Source organism: Balearica regulorum, chromosome 3 (assembly GCF_011004875.1).
Source record: "Balearica regulorum gibbericeps isolate bBalReg1 chromosome 3, bBalReg1.pri, whole genome shotgun sequence".
Lineage (NCBI taxonomy): Eukaryota > Metazoa > Chordata > Aves > Gruiformes > Gruidae > Balearica > Balearica regulorum.
In genome coordinates, this window is record NC_046186.1 from 50,534,542 (window position 1) to 50,551,621 (window position 17,080).

Consider the following 17,080-nt stretch of genomic DNA (forward strand, 5'->3'; position numbering starts at 1 on the left):
GAGAGAGTCAGGGTCCCTGCTGCCTCTTGGCAGCTGTCTCACTGCACCTGCGTGTGCAGGGAACAAGTTCAGCAGCTGGCAGGGGAACGTGCCGAGCCCATCTTGAGGGGATAACCTGCACTCAGCCCCCCTCATGCTTTCGGGAGTATACAATACTTAGTCTACTATCAGTCTGTGCAATGAGTTCAGACTGCGGTTTTCTGAGGCTTGTAACTTCCCTGGGTTTGAGTGAGGTTTCACAGGACATGTATAAGACATTTCCCTGATACCAAGCAACTTTTCTTCCAAATTTCAAATTCCAGGTCCACAGCATGGAAGCACTACAACTTCTCACTGAGCCACTGTTAAAGGAAAGTCTAACTTGAGGAACAAGGTCTATAATGGCCTTGCTCTCAGAAATATAGTAATTGACCGAAACTTTCACAAATAAATACTCATTCACGCACACAGATGCATGTTCATATGAAGTCAGTTTGAGACATCCATTCGGAGTGGGAAAGTTTCAAGATTAAAACTAGTTTCATAATGGAAGGTGTATATCAACTCTGTTTAGACTTTTGTTTACATGTTTCCTATCTAGTAAATAGCAAGATTTTTTGTGTGTGTGAAAAAGATTACATTGTCAATATCTTCTGACAGAACAACTCAGAATATAATCTAATTTGATTTAGTTAATACAAGTAACTGGTTAAACTTATTTCCTCTGTTACATTTGGTTCATAATTCCCAAAACATTATTTAATTTACTGTTAAATAATTAGAGGGATAAGTGTAATGAAGGGAGTCGGTTGTTTTGAGAAGTTATTTTTTGATTACACTGAATTGTTGTAATATTATCTTAGAGTTGCAATATTATTTTTTGAGTTTTCTGAAACTGGCATATACCACTGCTTATGTGGTTCTCCATAATCACTGTGGCATGAGCGGAGAACAGTGTACTCACAATTTGTTGATTTGATTCCTTTGGAAATCCATAACCCTTAATGGTTCCAGAAAGAAGAATTTAAGTTTTGCAAGAGTCAGTGTGTGAAAGGATGGATGCTTTTGTTATGTTGGAGAAATAGCTCATCACCCAAATGACTCTGCTTTCACGTCACTGCACCAATATGGTCTGGTCTTGGGTAACTGTTACAGTGCCGTCCAGAGGGATAAATGTCCAGACCTAAACTCTACTTACATTTGTTAGTGTAGGATTAAGGAGATAGGTTTGAAATTGCTGGGACGATTACTTAGTAACTTTTGTAATACAATATTTCATATGAACGGTCAGTAAAACTTTTTCAAATTCAGTGACGTTTCCTTCAAAATAAAAATCAAAATTCTGTTTTAAAGGGAAATATGAAAACATTTTCCACTTTGATATCACATGATTTCATGAAATGTCAGCCAATACATAATAGATGGAAATAGCAAGTCAGCAATTGGTAACTTTATACCATTTGAAACATTTCCTAGCTTGAAGTAGAATTTTCAAAATAGCTACTTTTGTAATTAATACATGAAGACCTTAGGAGATAGAGTTGGTGCCTTTCTAGTATTATAGTATTTTGTTTCTTGTTTTATGTGTTAGCATCAATTTTTTTGTGTGTCAAGAATATAAGGAGTTATTTCTGTCTAAAATAGTGCTTCAGATATTGGTAATTACCGGTTGTCCATTACTGTTTATAAAAATAAAACACAGAGAATATATTGTATGCAATGCTGATGTGACATGCAGTTGGTAGGAAGCATCTTGTTACTTTCTTGTGTGCACCAATTTTTAAATCATAGTTTCCCAGTTGAGGAACATCCCAAGTTTTAGCTAATTTAGTTAATATCAAATTCATAGACTTAGGGTTTTTTTTGCTTTACTGGCTATGTGAACACATGGAAAACTAAAAAAAACAGTGGATGGGAGGATACTGATCTATTTTAGTTGCTTTAGAGCAAAATGAGAAACAGTTGTTCCGATCTGACACACCAGGGTTTATGTGGCAGTACTATGGCACATGGTAGCGTCTGGCATGGTGTGAGAGTAGTTACCTGCTTGCTAGAATGGAGTCCTGTAAATGTGCTGCTCCAGTGTAATCATCCGGGAGAACTATGCTTGGTTTCATCAAAATGTTTGCTCTCATCCCATCTCCATGAAATGAACAAATGTAGCCACAGAAGGCTGGGAGAGGCACCAAGCAGAATACTGACATCTAGTTCCTGAATTTTAATACGGATGTTAACTTCCCCATTCTTTGTGGCCTTTCACTTCCTGACAGTTTCTCCATCTATACAATGCAGGATACATTTACCAATGGAGTTAGATTGTTGCAAGTCATAATTAGTTAATTTTTTTCATCAAGTTAGTGTCTGAATGAAAGAGCGCCACAATAGTGCATTCTAAGGAGCTGGTTCTTGACAAGCAAATACAGTTTATAATTGTCCTTGACAAATTCTAGAAGGCTTTTTGGATGGTCAGATCTGATAATTTGAACTCAACATGTTTATAAAAAACCCCTTTTTTTTCCTTATTTCTTTTCTCAGCAGTTGTGTGTATATCCAAAGTTCAGATGAAAATACTGTTTACTAAATCAAATGTACATATTAACTTGATTTAAAAATCTTAATATCATAAACTAGCACTGATGCAAATGTAAGTCTTACTACCCCATCAGAATAGTTTCATTTCTCTGTGTTTACACATAAAGGTCAGTGTTCATTATGCCTTAGAAAAATCACCCTCCGCAGTCCTCTTTCTTCACTTCCCTTTGAAAATTTTGTTTAAAAACTAGTAATTGTGACAGTTTGTCTTGACTCTTGAGTTGGTATAAATAATTTAGACAAGAGTGTACCTTATATGTAATCTTCCAAGGTCCTAAGGGAGTAGGGAGATAGTCTTCCTCACAGTATTATCTTTTAAAGTCTTCCTCTCCCTTGTGCATGGCACCTACTGCCCTCTGCTGGGAATACTGACTTTATAGTGTATTCCAGCACTTTTTAGCCTTTTCTTTACAAAGGTCGAATAACTTTGTTTCGTGGATCGTATAGTCTTTTCATTAGGTAATTAAATATTTCCTTTCATCCAGCTGCCAAGTAGCAGTGAACATAGTGTCTTAACATGATAGGAAAGTATATTTATAAAACTGATTTTGTGGATGGGTAAACTGAAGAACAAACAGTCGTGTTAAAAGCAAAAGGTTTAATACAGAAATGCATGGAAGTTCATGAACAGCAAGTCACTGGTACCTGGGAAAGTGTATCAGCAAAGTATTGCCATATGCATATGCTATTCCTATATTCACCCAGACAATTGCGCCACTGTTAGGGGATATGGGGCTAGATGAATCTGTGGGGTTTATTATTTTTAAAGTAATTTGCATAGGGTCATGTTTCCACTTTGAGCTGGAAAACAGAGGAAGGGAATTTGGGTTGCTAACCATTAGCAAACACACTGCAGTATAACAAAGCTAAGAAAATAAACTTAGTATCTATGTTTTAAAAGGTTATCTTACTGTGATTTTTTTTTTTCACCCAGAAGTTGTTTAGCATTTCTGTAATTGGCAAAATACAGTATTTGCGGAGATTAACACAACAAAGAAGTGGCAAACAGTTTCTGTTAGGGTGTTGTTCCATTGCAAAAGGAACACTGTACAGACCAGGAGGAAGATGTGCTTCCTACCTTGAATAGCTTGCACTTCAAAATGAAAGATGTAACTAAGCTTTAAAAAGAAGTAGTCACCATTTTCAAGGGCAACAAGTGATTGAGTCAATTGAATGTCTCCCCTACGTGATGACACAACTCAGCTGTGTTTGCAGTTTGATGGTTCTGAATCATTTTGAGGGAATTACCTTCATTAAAAACTGCTAAATGTATCCACTCTATAATTTGATGTCATCTTTAGGATTGTAGGATTGTCGGGTGTAGTTATAAATAAACATACCATGGGGTTGTTCAGATGTGAGCACTATTTTCAGTAACTTTTTAAAATCTTAGTTTTCCTTAGTTTTATTTTGATTGTAGTTCTGATCCCAGTAGAAGATAAGCTTTTGCAGCTTAAGCTCTGGACTGAGAGTCTGTCTTTCTTTAGCTATATTTGCTTTAGGAATTTAATCAGCTTCTACACCCCCCCAAAAAAATTGCCTTATCTAACTTGCAAGTATGTTTTATAAAACACACTTAAGAAATTATTTCAGGTCGAAATATTATAATGTAGTAATATTGCTAGTCAAACCTTCTTTCTGTTTTATACCTTATTTTATGTGTATCAGGGCTTAAATTTAGAAAGCACTCACTTCACTGAAAGTTGCATAAACCTTGAGGCTTTAGATCCTATACTTTATAGACAAGGGAATACACAAAGACAAGATTTTTGAAGCTGATTGGTTTTTTAATTCAATTTTTTGTTTCTTAAATGCCTGAATGTCCTTTCTTTTTTAAAGCTTTATTGACCATCATTTTGAAATCTTAACAGTAAGTGCCAATATTTAAATAGATATATAAATAGAATGACCTATGAACCTAATTCCCATAGTTTCTAGGTTTTTTTTGAAAACTTAAAAAATCACAAGATTACTTGAATTGTGATCTAGTATCTTATTTAAAGGGGAACTTACATGTAATTTTTATGTATATACACTTATGGCCTTGTTTTACCTGCTTATACCTGTTGAAATTGTAGGCTTGTTTGTTTACTGTAAAAAGCAGCAGAAGCCTTTTCTTTTAAGCCTTAACTACTTTTGGAGACCTTTTTGTTGACAAATGCCATACTTTGGAGCTGGAACTGGAAATTTGGCACTGAGGGCTTTGGGAGCAGAAACATGTCTTTTGCTGTTCTGCCAGTCTGTAGCCAGCTTTGACCAGCTTTGATAGGTCTTTGAGACGTCTGTGGTGGGTTGACCCTGGCTGGAGGCCACATGCCCACCCAAGCTGCTCTGTCACTCCCTTCCTCAGCTGGACAGGGGAGAGAAAATATAATGAAAGGCTCATGGGCTGAGATAAGGACAGGGAGAGATCACTCACTGATTACTGTCATGGGCAAAATAGACTCGACTTGGGGAAATTAGTTTATTACTAACCAAATCGGAATAGGATAATGAGAAATAACCCCAAATATAAAACACACCTTCCCCCCATGCCTCCATTCTTCCCAGGCTTAACTTTACTCCTGGTTTTCTCTACCTCCTCCCAACAGCAGCAGGGGGATGGGAATGGGGATTGTGGTTGGTTCATCATCATCATCATTGAATGGTATGGTTTTGGTTCAAGGGGACCTTAAAGATCATCTAATTGCACCCCCACCTGCCATGGGCAGGGTGACCCTCCACTAGACCAGGTTGCCCAAAGCCCCATCCAATCTGGCCTTGAACACTTCCAGGGAGGGGGCATCCACAACCTCTCTGGGCAGCCTGTGCCAGTGCCTCACCACCGTCACAGTGAAGAATCTTTTCCTGATATCTAATCTAAATCTACCTTCCTTCAACTTAAAAGCCATTACCTCTTGTCCTGTCACTACATGCCCTTGTAAACAGTCCCTCTCCAGCTTTCCTGTAGCCCCCCTTTAGGTACTGAAAGGCTGTAGTAATGTCTTCCTGGAGCCTTCTGTTCTCCAGGCTGAACAATGTCAACTCTCTCAGCCTGTCCTCATAGGAGAGGTGCTCCAGCCCTCTGATCATCTTCATGGTCCTCCTCTGGACTCACTCCAACAGCTCCATGTCTTTGTTGTACTGGGGACCTCAGAGCTGGATGCACCTCCCTCAACCTGCTGCTCATGCTGCTTTTGATGCAGCCCAGGACATCACACGTTGTCTCTGCTGCACCTTCCTCCTCAAGGGGAGGACTCTTGACACTCTTCCCCTGCTCCAGCGTGGGTCTTTTCCATGGGGTCACAAGTCCAGCCAGCAAAACTGCTCTAGTGTGGACTCCTCTCTCCATGGGGCCACAGGTCCTGCCAGGAGCCTGCTCCAGTGCAGGCTTCCCATGGGGTCACAGCCTCCTTCAGGTGCCTCCACCTGCTCTGGTGTGGGTGGGGCCCTCTACAGGCTGCAGGGGGACAGCCTGCCTCACTATGGTCTTCTCCATGGGCTGCAGGGGGATCTCTGCTCCAGTGCCTGAAGCACCTCCTCCCCCTCCTTCTGCACTGACCTTGGTGTCTGCAGAGTTGTTCCTCTCACATGTTCTCACTCCTCCCTCTGGCTGCAATTGCTCTTGATTTTGTGCAGGTTTCCCTCCCTCTTAACTATGTTATCCCAGAGGCACCATCACCACTGTGGATGGGCTCGGCCTTGGCTAGCAGTGGCTCCATCTTGGAGCTGGTTGGCATTGCCAGAAGATTCCCCTATTTCCGACAGAGGCAAATTCTTACAGAAGCCACCTGTGTAGCCCTCCACTACCACAACCTTGCCATGCAAACCCAATACAACATCTCACTTCTTGCAGGTTCAGTATGGATGTCTGTCACTAAGTAGTAGATAAGCTCTTCTAAGGCAGTGGTGATAGTGCTGAATGGTGAATGAACGTAAGGGCATGCTCTAATGAGACTGACATGTCAACTCAATTGTGGGGAAATAGGCAAATATCAATGACTAAAGCAGTACTCACCTGTGTGCAAGAAAATGAACTCAAGCAGGTGCAGAAAAGGTGTACTTGGGAGAGTCTAGGCTAGAATGGCATGCGTGTTCTCCCCACAGGAGAAAAAGAATGTGAGAACCTCATCCACATCAGTCACCCCAAACAAAGACCAAGAATGGAAAAGCACTTCTTCAGTTAGCAGATAGCACTGTCATGCACAAATATGAAATTGTTTATGAATACAACAAAAACCTGGAAGTTACAGGCATCTTCTTAATCAGCAGAAGAGAAAAGGTTTGAAACAACTTTCCACTATGAAAAATGTGACTAAAAACCTTCTGCTGTAAGATCAAGCAAAACCAGTTCTTACCAGGATTCTGTGATGAGGTATCCTGAGGTAGTGGGGGGGCTGTACTTGATCCAGAAAATATCTTCTACTCCAGGGTTTATAGATCTTGGATTCCTGCTCTGCTGATCATCCATGTGGGTGTCAAAGCTGGAAAACAACTTACACAAAGAATGCGCAGTAGGTTTAAGATAAGGTGCTATCAACACCAAAATGCAGTTAGGAAATTGCAGAATGACTGTTGCTTGTGCTATTTGAGTTTGTCCCTTCTTCTGCATAGGCACTACAGTAATAATTATTGTTACATGGTATTGTAATTACACAGTCACTTACGGCTCAATGCTGCTGTGCATAACTGGCTTCTGTCATAGTCTGCACCAGAGTTAGGACATGATCTTATTCTTGTTTTAAAAAAAAAAAAAAAAACAAAACCCAAACAAACCAGAAGAACTCAACCAAAACCCCACCTTTTCACGGTTGCCAATTGTAATCTTAATTTCTGGACATTCTTCTTGAGGCACTGAGGCCTAGACTGCCATAGTCATGGCTCTAACTGAAGTCAGTGGGCGTTGTGCTTTGAACTGGTAGTGTTCCATGAAACCTGAAAAATCAACTTTCAGAGGTCCTTAACCTGGAATCAAGAGCTCGTATATGCTTTTAACTTTAATTTCTTTGATCTCTGTTTGTAAAATGGAGATAGCATCGCTTTTTTGGTTCACAGCCGTAGTTGTGGAGATAAATTTATTACTGCTGGTGAAGTACCTAGCTGTGGTGGTAACAAAAGCCGAAGAAGAAATGCCTAATTATTCTTCTACACAAGCATTTGAAAAGTCCATGAAAAATAAGATCTTGTGACACACCAGAAGTGAGGACAAAACACTTACTGCTAAGTGTGCATTAGATGATAACCACTGTTACGCATGCTGGTGGGTCAAGGGTCCTGGGAGAGGGGGAAGCTCAGTCAATGTAAGTCAAGACTGTAGCATATAGCCAAGAGATAAAGATTAAGGGTGTGCAGGCAACTGCTGTCAAACAATGTTTTTAAAATGTAGCTTTCATTTGTGTGATTACTGCTGGAAACATCATTGGTCTGTTTATTTTTGGTGTCCTCCATCTTAGGAACAAAAACATACATTAAAGAATATTTTAAACGGAAGTATAATGAATCAGTTAGTGAATGTTTTAACAAACAAGTTGTATAGCTCACGTCAAGTAGTGTTCAAACAAGTTAAAATAATGACTTTAAAGTTGTAGGCCAACTCATAATGTTTAGTCAGGAAACTCCAAAACAAAACTGCATGTTATTTTAATCTTGCCTCAGTATGCCCTCTGATGTGATCTTTAATTACACAATGGCGTGCCTTTTTCTTTTTGCCACCAGAAACCTTCAGTAAAACTTGATAAGAAATTGCCTTCTTCGTTAAGTTCTCAGTTTATTAATGATGCTTCAAATGAACTTCTCATCTTCGCCTGTAACTTACAGAGCTTTCCAATAGATTTGCACTGCTATCAGTGTCTTTTTTTTAACCAAGTTAGCTGTGCCTAACTATCTTACCTTTTTATTTAAACTTCAGCATGCAGCTGCATTATGGATCATCCCTTAGGTTTTTCTGTTCCTTTCTTGAATCATGATCTTGAAATGTTACCTCAGTGCTCTATTTTATCAGCTCTACTAGTGATAGAGTGTGGCTCCTTTGGAAACAACAGAAAGAGCTCTATAATTTTTTTGGTGATTGCTTAATGTCTAAGTTGTAAATATTATCTAGTCTTAAGCTGTGTTTTGGTTTTAGGAAGTGTTGGAGCGTTGGAGTGTCTGCACTAAATTGTAGTTATTGTCCATCACAACTCTTCAGGGTGTTATTGGAACTGGCCCTGGAATATCTTCCAACATAAACAAAAATAAATTTTCTCTTGAGATGAAATGCCTTTTTCTAGCATATGTAAAGCATTCTGTATTCTTCAGACAGTCTCTAAAAGATGAGCTACTTTGTCATTGATGAGTCAACAAAGAAGAAGGATGCTTTATACTTTAATTAAATGGAATATGTAATAGAAACAGGAGACGACTAACTCTTAAAACAGTCCAAGAGAGCTCCAAATAATAAACATCCTACTTGAACGGAGATGATGATAGCTGAAAATGCATTAAGTAGACAGAGAAACAAAAACAAATGAAAGTGAGAACTCAGTCAGGTAGGTTGAAGTGGAGTAAATACTTTGTCAGGAGGGTAGCCCATGTTAGCGCTAATGCGTTTTGCATTAGTACGATGCCTGTAAAATACTGACTCCTGGCATCAGAGTTAATGACAAAAATCTACATCAGTTTTACCTTATATACACATGCAGGAACAATAATACCATAAGAAAGATTCTTATCTATTAATGCTTTTTTTAAAAAAAATTAATAATATCACAGCATGCAAAAGAGCTGGTAACAAATGATAAGTGACAATTGTTACATAAATGTGTTATGGTTCTGAAGTTGAGTTTTGATCGATAATTGATGAAACAGAAAAAGATCAGACAGTACCAGAAACACACACCAAATCAAGTTGTTATTTTTAGAATGTTGTTCAGAGGACCAGATTAATCAGGCTAAACTTTTAATAAGAAGATTACATATATACGTGTCAATGTTAGGAGGATTTGTAGCTTCATTAGCAACTTCAGAGGAAGTAATACCTTCATGCATGCTACTGACTCAAAGGGAGTACTTTCTGTGGCTGGTTGAGGTTCATAAAACAAATTTCAGCCCTGGAGGGTTATACAGAGGACGGTGATAAGTGTCTAAAATCACTTGCCACTAGTCTCGTCATCTTGTCCCAAGCCTGTATTGTTGGCAGTCAGGACCCAGCCAGTACTTAGAATCATAGAATATCCTGAGTTGGAAGGGACCCGTAAGGATCATCGAGTCCAACTCCTGGCTCCACACAGGACCAGCCAATCAGAGCATATGACTGAGAGCGTTATCCAGATGCTTCTTGAACTTAGTCAAGCTCGGTGCTGTGACCACTTCCCTGGGGAGCCTGTTCCAGTGCCCAACCACCCTCTCAGTGAAGAACCTTTTCCTGATATCCAACCTAAACCTCCCCCGTCGCAGCTTCATGCCATTCCCTCGGGTTCTGTCACTGGTCACCAGAGGGAGGAGATCAGCGCCTGTGCCTTCGCTCCCCCTCGTGAGGAAGCTGTAGGCCGCGATGAGGTCTCCCCTCAGTCTCCTCTTCTCTAGGCTGAGCAAACCAAGGGACTTCAGCCTCTCCTCATACGTCTTCCCCTCTAGACCCTTCACCATCTTTGTTGCCCTCCTTTGGACACTCTCCAATAGCTTTATGTCCTTTTTGTACTGTGGTGCCCAAAACTGCACGCAGTACTCAAGGTGAGGCTGCGCCAGCGCAGTGTAGAGTGGGACAATCACTTCCCTAGACCAGCTAGCAATGCCACACTTGATGCACCCCAGGTTACGGTTGGCCTTCCTGGCAGCCTGGGCACGCTGTTGACTCATGTTCAACTTGCTGTCAACCAAGACCCCGAAGTCCCTTTCAGCGTGGCTGGTCTCTAGTGTCTCATCGCCCAGTCTGTATGTATAGCCAGGGTTGGCCCTTCACAGGTGCACAATCCAGCACTTGCTGCAAGGTGAGGAAAAAGGGCCTGTAGGCAATACCGTAAAGTTGAGGGGAGAGCTGTTGCCTGCTGCAACAGCAGAAATCTGCTCCTCAGTGGAGCTTCTGTACATGAACTGTATGGCCAGAATCTCTAGCAGTGGTGTGATCTGCCTTGGACCCATTTTCCCTGGCTCTCAGGGACTCAGAGTCAGTATACGAGTGCTTGTGCCAGCCTTGTGCCAGTTTTGCAAGGGCAGCAGGCCAGTGAAAATGTGACTTATGAAGTTGTCAGGGTGCCGTTGCATCAGGTCTCCTGCATTTGGAGTATTCTGAGTGTAGCTGGAGAGTTAGAAAAGCTTTGAAGGAAGTGCAAGCAGCATGGAAATTGGGCCTATACCAAGGTTAGAGGAATACAAAAAGAGTTTTAAACTGTCCCCGGAGCATTTGCAAATTTGCTGGTGGTTCCTTCTTTTCTACAGTAAGGCAGAAGGAAATTAAAGGACTTACCCAAGATGAGAGTAAGTCATGTTGAGATCAAGATGAAAAGCTTTGCCTTCATCTCTAGGGTTATGTCTTTCTAAACTCTAAAAGGAGAGGGTTTGAGAACTCTTCTGTGTAAAGAACTACAGCTGATGCCAGCTGAGCCATATATAACAACAGACAGGCTGACTTGGAGTTTCAGTTGCATCTCACCAGACTTGAGTCTATTGAAATACTTAATGGCTGCTAGGCTGGGATCTTTCTGATCATAAGATTTTGGAGTCTCCAAAGGCATGTTTCTGCCAACACTTGCAGAGTATTATCACTGGCATAGGTGTTTCAGAAATTCTTGTTAAATGGCTCAAAATGGCCTTTTATGTCCTTAACTAGAGGAATTTTTGAATTGCTGGCTTTTTGCACTGCTGAAGTAGATTGAATTTTGGTTTGGCTGTGATAGAGATGCATATTATAACCCTCTATGAGCTGTGGTTTTATGTCTGTATGAAAAGCAGAAAAATTTGCACATTTGAAATGCATTAGCCTTATTTTTGTCCTCCATCTGTTTCCTCCCTCTGACTCCTCAGGTTTTTCGTTTTCACGTCTGGCTATCCACCAAGGTGCCTACCAAGTTCTTAAATGTATAGCTCAGCGGTTGGGCACTTCAGTTTGTGGATTTTGCAAACGTTTGAAGCCTTTGTTTGTTTGTTTTAGGAATTAGCTCTTAATATTTGATACTTTATATTTGAAATGAGGAAAGTGTATTCATATAGTTTGGGTGAGAAAGTGTATCCCATTGGGACAAGACAGAATAATTCCTCAGAGTTTTGGGCATCAGCAGAAGAGTGTTTGGGCTCTTCATGTGATAAAAGAATGAACCTGAATCGCAGTGATGTCTGTAATTTCTTACCTAAAGAAAGATATGAGAAATTATTTCCTTTCTCATGTGCAATTACATTGCTGCTGTTGTCCCTTTCAGTTACTCAGCACACAGGCATACTTGATATTCTCTGTATGTAACAGTACTTCAGTCCTAAGTATGGAATAAAAATTACCTAAACCATTTGCTTGCCACCAATCTTAAAAATCTTCAGCAGCATCCTAGTACGTGTTGCTTTTAGTGCTTCCATTATTTTCTTTTGCACTTGATATGGCTGTTGTCCAGCTGGCTGTTACTGGTGTCTGATGGAGAGGTATGCAGTGGGCTAGCTCTGTAATGTTTCCATCCACCAGTTCCTTTCACTTTATTTAACTTTTTCATGCTTTACTTCAACAAAACATTTCGAATTCAGCTTTGTCCGGATGAGATTTTTCAGAGGTGATGCATTAAGCTGTTGCTGATGGCCCTCATGATGATGAGTTTCTTGGTTTCTGGGTAAGAAGTCCGTAATAGTGGCTGGGGAACTGAAATGGAGGGAGAAAATAAACAGTATATATAACCTTGAGGAGAGGATACAGTATATACTGCTCTTAAACACTGCTAAAAACACATGGAAGTTTTTGTAATAATTCTTTTCTATGGATGCCACAGGGGAGTTGCGTGGTTGTCAATGGGAAAGCAGGGTCATTCATGAGACTGCAAATGGGAGAACTGGCTTCGAGTCAGAGACTTAAATACCTGCCGGGGGGGGGTTAGCTGGTGAGAAGCTCTAGCTTTTTCCCATTAATTTTCAGAAGAATTTTTTGAATGCCATCAGGGCTTCACTCTCCTGTGCTTGCATATAGACCATTTCTATGGGTTTTTCTTTCTTGCATCTAAATAAAACCAGAAGTCCTGGTCATGGACAGCCATTAATAATGGCTGAAAATAACTTCTTGCAGAAGGGTTCTAGTTAAGCAGTTATGCTTGGCCTACAGCAAATTTGTCTAGCAATTTCAGTTAGAGAAAATATTTTTTATTTCCTGTTTTTAAGATATTAGCAGTATTGCAGTGCTTCATAACCACATTATACTGTTGGTACAGCACATTTCATTAGCTGGGAAGGGAGTTTTGACATAATCACGCAAAAAGCTGCTGATCTTGCTCTATGGAGTAGTTGTGTCCAAGATACTGAAGTACTCGCACAAGTAAAACTAGTGGGACGAGGTTCGGGAGTGTGAAGTTTTTCTCCTAAATACAATGACTTAATAGCTCAAGATAAAGTGCTGCCTGCAGTACTAATAGGGTAGATCTTGCAGAAAAAATTACCTTCCACATAACAAAAAAGTAATTTTAAATGGCTGTATTTGAATGTGTACTTGAATGAGCTGCTACTGTTTGTGCATATATTCTGTTGATGGATTAGATACACAAATCGAAACTAAGAAGTTCTTATTACAGATTTGTATTTCATCATTACAGGTGAAACCATGAACAAAGGAACTGCTACAAAATTGCATTTTTGTCTGTTTCCTGTTGCTTTCAGTACTTAGAACATAAGATTTTTATTCAATCTGGGTTAGTCTTGGGTGAACTAAATGCAGGTCTACTTATGATTTAGTAACTAGCCTATGCATTTGCGTTTAAAAATCCTGCTGCTGGAAAGCATCCTAATAGCTGTTCAAATTATTTATGCTTTAGGTTAACTTTGCAGCTTTCTTCTATGGATTATGATTTACAGTGATTATTTTGTTTGTGGTTGTCAGAGAGATCATCACATTGTCAGGATGCAGAAGAGCCACATGTTTAACTATCCGACACTGTTCAGGTAAAGCCAACAGTATGAATGAGCACTGATATATACCTATGTCAGTAAGTGCAAACAAGTGTTCCTGAAGCAAGATGTGAAGAAACAAAACTAAGAATATGATCAGAACTTTACACCCTCTCTTCTGTAATTGTAGTAGTTCAAGATTCAGTGTTTATGTATCATTCTAGTTTGAGTTTCCATTTCTTACGGTTTGTTTTCTTCCAGCCTCTTGGGGCCAGTGACTACTTGGAAATATCAAAGCATTTTGACACGGTCTTTGTTCGTGACATACCACTTCTTACAATGGCAAAAAGGACACAAGCTCGACGTTTCATTACTCTTATTGATACTTTTTATGAGCATAAGGTGAGAACCAAGCCTTTCCTATATGTATAGGAATAATACTGGGAGCCCTAAAACCTGACTGTTACAATTGTTTTGAAGCAAGCCTTTCTGTAGAAATTATTTGGAAAATATAAGCAGAATGAACTAGCACTGCAAAGAAACATCATTCCAGCTTCACAAAAAAAGGCTGTTGCAATAAAGCAGGTATTTATTTTTTTATTTCTATGAGTATTAAGCATGACCATAAATACGAGCCTGAGTTCATTTTTAAGATGATTTTTAAAAAGTAATACCAGATATGAAACCCTATCTTATGTGTGATTATATATGCACACACTTAAATATTTATGCAGTCAGGAAATATCGATTGAGATTTGTTTTTCGAGAATGTCCTGGCAAGATGATCTGAAAGGCCCTGATTCAGCAAGGTATTGAACTAACTAAACATATGAGTAGTCTCATTTAAGTCAGCCAGATTCTTTGTGCTTTATGGTTTGGAAATGGAGAGTTTCTAAGAGGATATGCTAATATTTGTAAACTAATACTAACGTGTTGGAAACAGAGAGAGGGTGGGTGTGATTTGCTCTATCTACATGCTGTCATTAAGAACTGCAAGCAAATAGCCGCTTTCTGTTACTTCCTCCATAGGAAAATCACAAGTGTTAAACTCCAGTCACAAGTAGTTGTTTGGAAAAATTCCCTGAGAGAGCATATTTGTGGACACCTATCCACAATGCAAACATTTTGCCCACATGCTATCAACAAGTGTCTCCTCCTGTAATAATATTTCAGCCTATCTTCATTGCAGCCCCCCCAGAGATACTGTATCTCACTGCACGTTGTATCTCCTCCCAGCAGACATGAAAACAGCATTATTATTATTATTGTTGTTGTTGCTGTTGTTGTTGTTGTTACTATTATTATTAAATGTGCACTTGAGTAGCATAGGTGAAAGCAAGAGCGGCTCAACTCGGCCTTCTGGGAAAATTGGACTGTAAACATTCTTTAGATGGAAATGTGTGTGCAGTGCACTTACCTAATCAGAGGAATCTATAGGGGGGAAGCATTGGTTCCTAATACTTTATAGCTGTTATTTTGGAAAGTAAACTTGATTGTGGACTCATTGCCTGTATAGCAGAAATTCTGAGTATTTAATAGCACAGCTATGCTGTTCTCTGAGTAAAAGTTACATGAGTTGTTATGAAGAAAAAGATCCTGTTAATATTCCAAATGACTAAGGTAAATCTGTAACAGCAGAGCTAACAAGAGAAAGGGAAAATACTTGGAAAAAACCCAAGGTCATAATTTGAAGTTTGCTTTTCATAAAACACATATTTTATCCCTTTTCTGTAAAGCCCAAGTGATGACATCATTGCCTGTTTTCCTTCTCTCAGGTGCGTATTATTTGTTCTGCAGTGACTCCTCTCCAAAGCTTGTTCCTGGTAGAGCATGACAATGGTGAGCTAGAGGACAACAGAGTGTTGATGGATGATTTGGACTTGAGCCAGGTACATGATATTAAAATCGTCTCCCTTTTGTAACAAAATTGGTTTTGGTCTCATAATTACAGCAGCATTTTTAGGAAGAGGAATCAAGTAAACATTTAACTAGGGATTTGCTGCTTTTTCTGCAGCGTATCTGTTGCTCTCATAATTGCATGTTATGCTATTGATTCATCCTCAAAGAAAATGTCACAATATATAGAACCATTTTGCATAAGTTTTAGGGTCATTTTGATTGTTAATCTTTATATCTGTTCAATCATGTAAGAAAATACCGATTTAAGTTTAGCTCCTACATTTAAAATACAGAAATAAAAGACGGTCTGTTCCATCTCTTTGTAAACTATACAGGGCTGCCTCACAAACAGTACTATTTTGCATATTGCTTATTCCATTTTTCCTTTTCCCTATGGCTTAGTTATTGTTAATGAATTTTTAAATTATTTGTCTAGATCAGTATACAGTTAGTCAACAGAAAAGTGGAAATAGATGGTTAACGTGTCATCATGTAGTTTTAAATCCAAATTATTGCTTTGGTGTGTTCCTTCAGAGGATTATCTATAGGTTTTTAATTTCTGGAGGTTAATTTTATTTTCCCTTGCCATGCTGCTGTCTTGTATCATCCAAGCCTGCAAAGCACTCAGCCTTAGGAGTTAGGTAGGATGCGCTTCACTATAGCTATGTCTCTCACCGTTTTGTGGTACTGTTTCTGTGTATTAATGTAGGATTCCGCCAAAGGACTCTCCATGTTTACAGGAGAAGAGGAAATCTTTGCCTTTCAGCGTACCGTCTCACGGCTTACAGAAATGCAAACTGAACAGTACTGGAAAGATGGGGACAGAAGCAAAAAAAAGGTTATAACTGAAAGTTGAATAAAATCAACAAGAAGTAAAACTACGGAATTGGAAAGCTTTTTAGCACAACTGAAATAATAATTGCACTTTATTGGCTGGACCATGTTTTTCTTTCATCAGTTGGTTTTTGTGCTTAAGACATGAGGACTTGCTTATTTTTCTGTACCAGCAGTGTGAGGGCATATGGAATTTTGCCTTCATTTTCTTGTCTGTAAAACATTAACTTTGATGCTCAGGAAGTTTAATGGGATTAGAATTTTTCTGGAGAATTGGTCTAGAGACAAAGTTAATGGCCCATGCAGGGTTCAACAGTAGATGTGTAATGTCACGTGAAGAGGGCACTTTGTGGTTCACGCCCTGCTTCTGTCATGTACAATGCAGTTTGCGCAAAAGAAAAATCAAATGCTTTCTTTATGGAACTCCTGATATTGTCTAGGTCCCTGGAACTCCTTTGTGGTGTATTCTGGTTTGGGTTTTTTTTTTTCTGTTGTCTGTGTGTAGCCATCTGCTGACTTTCAGGCTCTAAGATTTTCTTCTAATCAGGCTGTTGCTCAGTCTGGTTCGTTGAAAACTAAGGGTTTGAACCAAGAGAGAAGCCTGAGGAGGAGCTTGAAGGTGCTTGAAACCACAGGGGATTAAGATCTAAGTTATCATGGATGGGAGAAGAAACTATCATAAGACTGGGTATACTGTAACATACAAGTGCAAGTTAATACTCTTCCTAAATTTTCTGGTTCTTAGAAGCCT

General features: G+C 39.4%; 1 protein-coding gene across 5 annotated transcripts in view; it reads left to right on the forward strand.

The window, feature by feature from the left end:
- AFG1L (AFG1 like ATPase) overlaps positions 1 to 16,373 on the forward strand; it is a 69,132-nt gene extending 52,759 nt beyond the window's left edge. For 2 of the 5 annotated variants that reach the window (XM_075747837.1, XM_075747836.1), the window contains 3 exons: positions 13,858 to 13,998; positions 15,372 to 15,485; positions 16,205 to 16,373. In XM_075747837.1, the coding sequence (XP_075603952.1) occupies positions 13,858 to 13,998; positions 15,372 to 15,485; positions 16,205 to 16,351 (402 nt within the window). In that variant the 3' untranslated portion in view covers positions 16,352 to 16,373. The other 3 variants (XR_012834484.1, XM_075747838.1, XM_075747839.1) reach the window with 3 other exon arrangements.
- The last annotated feature ends 707 nt before the right edge of the window (positions 16,374 to 17,080 follow it).